This window comes from Trachymyrmex septentrionalis, unplaced genomic scaffold (assembly GCF_001594115.1).
Source record: "Trachymyrmex septentrionalis isolate Tsep2-gDNA-1 unplaced genomic scaffold, Tsep1.0 scaffold60, whole genome shotgun sequence".
In the NCBI taxonomy this organism is placed as follows: domain Eukaryota; kingdom Metazoa; phylum Arthropoda; class Insecta; order Hymenoptera; family Formicidae; genus Trachymyrmex; species Trachymyrmex septentrionalis.
The window spans coordinates 4,776,552-4,781,819 of record NW_017305779.1 but is presented as its reverse complement, the minus strand read 5'-3'; the positions used below and the strand labels follow the sequence as shown (position 1 = coordinate 4,781,819).

At 42.4% G+C, this 5,268-nt stretch overlaps 2 protein-coding genes across 7 annotated transcripts in view; both read right to left on the bottom strand.

The window, feature by feature from the left end:
* LOC108752592 (putative transcription factor capicua) overlaps positions 1-4,933 on the bottom strand; it is a 60,880-nt gene extending 55,947 nt beyond the window's left edge. For all 6 annotated transcript variants that reach the window (XM_018493518.1, XM_018493525.1, XM_018493529.1 and 3 more), the window contains exon 1: positions 3,899-4,933. The gene's annotated coding sequence lies outside the window, so the exon portion shown is untranslated. The remainder of the gene's footprint in view (positions 1-3,898) is intronic.
* On the bottom strand, positions 666-5,088 carry LOC108752394 (Krueppel-like factor 13). Its single transcript, XM_018493196.1, has 3 exons — positions 4,940-5,088; positions 3,899-4,254; positions 666-685 (listed from the first exon to the last, which is right to left on the bottom strand). The coding sequence occupies exons 1-3, from the start codon at positions 5,086-5,088 to the stop codon at positions 666-668; spliced, it is 525 nt and encodes a 174-aa protein (XP_018348698.1).
* Between the last annotated feature and the right edge of the window lie 180 nt (positions 5,089-5,268).

Below are 5,268 nucleotides of genomic sequence, written 5' to 3'. Positions count from 1 at the left end.
ACGTGGCTTACGTCGCTTACGTCGCTTACGTCGCTTACGTCGCTTACGTCGCTTACGCCGCACCGCAACGCGTGCAACGCGATCGACGTAACGACTAACGCGCGCTTCCCTTTCCCTCTCGACCTTATCCGCGATTCAACGACGAGCGAAGCACATGTTCGCTGTCTCTCGCGAATCGTTGATTCTCCCGGTTGATCGATCGACTGCCGAACGACCGACTGACGAATAGACGATAAGATGCGTTTCACGACAACGACAACCAACGCGACCCGATTGTCGTGACTTGGCCGTGGGGATCATCGTCTCTCCTGATCTCTCTCCTAAACAAAGAACTCTGGCTAACAACACGCAACGACCCTGACTCCGTTCCTTATTACGATCTACGGTGCGTGCGAATGTAGGAAGACGAACGTATCTTACTTGGTTGCACGTGAATATGTATGTTTAATTTTAGATATTAGCTCATAATAAAATCATCGTTATTCTTAGAACCTATCTATTTTAATTATTAAAATCATTATTATTATTATTATTAACCCTCACTTAGCGCACGTCTTTCGTCATCAACCGTTCCCGTGAAAGTACATATATTTATTTCGACGAGTAAAATTACGAGTCATATTCTTGTGCTGTAAGTAAGAGTTAGGAAATTTCGCATTTAACGATCACCATTTGAATCTTTCCTCTGAAAATCCAACGATTTATAATTCAAAAAATAAAAATAAACACAAAGAAACACACGGTCAGCGGTGGAAAGCGTCGCGAGTAGATACACGCTGAGCTAATTGGCGTTAAAAGGATTTTAAAGTCGTCTATTTTATCGAATCAATAGGACCTAAATACATACAATTTACGTGTCAATATGTCACTACACATACTACTACAGCAACATCGCGCACATACACTTATATATATTGTATATATAAATTTCCTAACTAATTTTTCATATTAAGTATCTAAGCCTAATTCCAAAAACTCAAAATTGACCATGTAATATATATCATAGTCCGAACCAAGATTGAAAAATCAAACGCCAGAAATCAGAAAAGAAAAAAACTGTTATTTCCGTTTTCGGCATAAAGTCGACCGCACTTTGGGCTGCATTATTGTTTAATTGTGCATTTCTTAAATCCCGTGTGGGATGTGTAAAGGTAGTTTAGAAAAATATTTGAAAAATAATCGGACTCTCTTTCTCTCTCTCTCTTTCCCGTTTCTTTCCACACCCTTCTATATAAGGAAATTTCACCCTGGGCGACGAAGTAACACGGAGACGCCAGGTCGCGAAATATTGTAGAAGCAACACGAGACGGCTCGCGCCGCGCATTCACGCGATAATAATGCCTCCGGGAACCTCTTATCGATGCACCACGTTAAAGAGCCAGCAGCGTGCAACTGGCTCCGAAGTAGCGTATCGATTTGCAAAAGCGTCGCTCGCCGTGCCGCTCGTGATTCCCGAGGGATGTAATCGCGCGCGCGAAACAAGCCGGTGTGTCCGCTGCGAGAAGAAAATCGATTCCGCGATTTTCTCCGCAAGATCGCTTTCGGCGACCAACCAGTGCATTCCACTCGGTTCCGCAACGCACACGAGCATCGTCACTTCATCTTTGTTGTTTATCAATAAATGATAAATAAGAATGACACGCTAAAATTCGTTAAGTCAAATTATACCGAGTTTGAGTCATTTTCAATCATTTTTACAGATCGTCGTTACTCCTACTCAATATATCGTTAATTTAACTAAAACGATAGAGCTGAACAATTTAACTTAAAGGAAATTGATTTAAAGTTTCGTTTATTATTTACTAGATGCAGACGTTAATATGGATTAATTAAAAAAATGACTATAAAAATAGATTAATTTCAATTTTGATACACATGGAAAACATTAAAAATAAGAAAATGTTATTCAACTCAAGAGATTGGATTGTTACCTAATAGTGCACGCGAGCGTTGCAAATGCCAAATAGAACGCAGATTGTAATACGAAATGGGTGAGAAATTTATTTAAACCAATTATATATATATATATTGGATATATATATATGTATATGCACAGCGGAAGGAAGTATTGAACCGAGCACAGACGTAATAAAAATAGATAAAAATAAAGTTGTCACTCTTCTCTCTATTCACTGTTAAATATCAATAAGCAATGGTAATCCAATCCTTGGAGTTTTAGCATTTTGTTAATTTTTAATTTCTATATATATACACTGAGAAACAAATCTAATTGAAAATGGACGAGTTAGAACATTCTAATTATTTCTATCAGAAGTGCGATTATCTTAACTAGAATTCTAGTAAATTTAACCAAATAATTTTAATTCGCCCATTTTATCAATCAGAATTCCAATTAATCCAACCAAACATTTTTCTCAATGTGTCAAAATGTCAATCAATTCATTTCTATTGGTTGTTTTAAAGTAAACAAATTTAATTTTACATTTTCTTGAGTTAAATTGTTCAACTCCACTTTTTTTAGTTAAATCAACGACGTATTGAGTAAAAGCAATGGCGATCTATAGAAATTATTAAACATACACTGAGAGAAATGTTTTGTATGAATAATCATAATTTAGTTGCGATATGTAAATTATAAAGTTTTCTTTTTTTTTTTATTAAAAAAAGATGTCCTAATCAATCTTTGGTCCAAATTACAAATATGAATTACAAAACAGGGAAAGTTTTTCTAATTCACACAAAACATTTCAAAACAAATCAGTATCTCTCATTGTCAGTGTAACTCAAATTGGATATAATTTGACATTGTAAATTTAACAGTGTTTAAGAGTGAGGTAGCTTGAAATCTCTCTCTCTCTCTCTCTCTCTCTCTCTCTCTCTCTCATTTAAGCATCGATTTGAAGAGAGATAGAGTTAAAAAGAGTTACTGATATATTCAGTTTTTTTTTTTCTAAAAGAGCACAAGTGCTAAGATCAGGAAATGTGCAGTCTATTTTTCTATAAAACTGAGTAAAAAAAGGCAAGGATCGATTCGCGTTCCGAGACATAAAAATCAATTGACTCTTCGGGAAGTTTTCACATGATTTTCCAAGTATCGAGGAACGTTCGCTTGACAATCTCGTTTGATTGACTTTCACGACACTAACGTTCAACATCGGTGGAATAACCTTTAGTCGTTTTGTAAGCGTTCTTTATCCGTCATAATCCTCTAACAAGTCCTGCGACTTCAAGGTAACATAACGTATTTATTTGTCATTATTAACTTGGAATACACGTTGCTACATGTATGTATATCATTAGGTGCCATAGTGACCTATTTTTGAAAACGCGCCAGTTAAACAAGTGCGAGACAAACACACGAGAGGCGGGTAAACGTATCCAAAATCTAATGATCGTTTCTCCTTGTATTTTTAAAAACACGCACCCCAATTCTTCGTAACAGCAAGAGAGAAAGACAGAAAGAGAGAGAGAGAGAGAGAGAGAGAGAGAGAGAGAGGAAACGAAACAGTATCATTTAATTAAATGCCAAACGATTAGCCGCGCAGGAACGTCCTCGCAAATATTAAATACCCTCTTTCGACCCAGATAAACAGCCCTAGTCCACCGGAGAGGGAAGGACATTTTTGAGGCGAGGAAAGAACAAAAAGAGAATCGTTCGAATCTCATTCTCCGACATTCATAAAAACAGTTCATAGAAGGTTAAAGTCGCGTCTCTTTCGCGCAATGATAAGAAGGGTAACAACTCCCTCATTACGAGCATAAACATTTCCATCACGATTCGCAATGGTCGAGTCCTGTACCAAGCTTGGAGGAGGGAGGAAGAGAGGGAGGAGGGAGGGAGGAGAAGGAAGTAAGATGCATTTCGTACCTGGTAACGTGGCGAGAAGAGGGATGGAAGGATCGTAAAATGTTGGATACATTTTTTTTTTTTTTTTACCTGTAGGCTCCGCGACGACGCGGTGATCGCCGGTTCGAACAAAGGCGAGGAAACCGGTGCTTTGACTCGTTGCTGTTGCTGTCGTCGCCGCCACCGTAGTCGCCAAGGAAGGAGGAAGAAGTGGAGGAAAAGAAGGAGGAAGAAGAGGTGAGCAAGGAAGTGACGGAGAAGGAGGAAACGGAGGAAACGACGGGCAAGGAGGTGGAGGAGGAGGTTGTGAAGGAGTAGCAGCAGACGATAGGAGCTGATACACTCGTCGCCGTTCCGGACAGCACGACGGCGCTGCTGTCGTTGCGTAGCACTCTCCTCGCTTGGAAACCACTATCGTAGCACCACCGCACCTTCCTCCATGTTGTCTGCACGCGAATTCGATCAAGGGCGCCACTAAGCATTGACGCGCACACACCAGGAAAAGATCCACGATTGTGCCTCGAACCGCGGAGTGGAGTGGAGACACAACGCGCGCGCGGAGAATCGGGGATGACGATGACGGCAGGCACGTCGTTGACGGCGAGGGAGAGAGAGAGAGAGAGAAAGGGAAGGGGAAGAGACAGGTAGCGAACCTGCGAACGTAGCGAACGATGGGCCGGAGGATGAAGAAGAGGCGGGATAAAGGGAGGGAGAGAAGAGAGGGAACAGGAGTGGCAGGGAGAGAGAGAGAGAGAGGAAGAGAGAAAGATTGTAAATGATGCACGCACTCGCGATCGCACGACGACACCACAGGCACAGGTTCCGATGATTATTATTTCGTACTGGTAAATGGAAAAAAAGGGGAAACGGGAGGCAAGCCGCGTTTATGTTTGTTTCACCGCGGACTACGCGCAACTACGCGCGCGGAAAGCCCGCTCTCACCGTCACGAACGAGGGAGGGAAGGATAGAGAAAGAGAGAGAGAGAGAGAGAGAGAAAAAGGAATCTGTGACGTGCCGACGCTCGCGCAAAGCGGCTAGGCGCCATTTACAGCCATTTACAGATACCCGACCTGACCAGATCCCGACGTAGCAGTCGTAGCACCGCTAGCACCACCGGCGCGCGGATTCACTCCCCCACTGCATTCGTATTTCGTACGGAGTCTTGCTTCTCGCTCGCCCTTTCCTCCTCTCCTTCCTGCTCCTTCCTACCGCTTCCTACGCTCGGCCACTCTCCTTCTCCTTCTCCTCCATCTCCACCGTTCCACGCTTGACGTTCCATCCTCGTCCCTCCCTCGTTGTCCCCGTGTCGTGCCGTCTCTCTTCCTCGCGCGTGCGCGCGCGTTCCTTTCCTCCGCTCACCCTTCTCACCCGAAGTCGATCATTCCGTGCTCTCTTTCTCTTTTCCACGCGTACTTCTTCCACTAATGTACGTTGGTTTCTACTGTAGATTGAAGTGCAC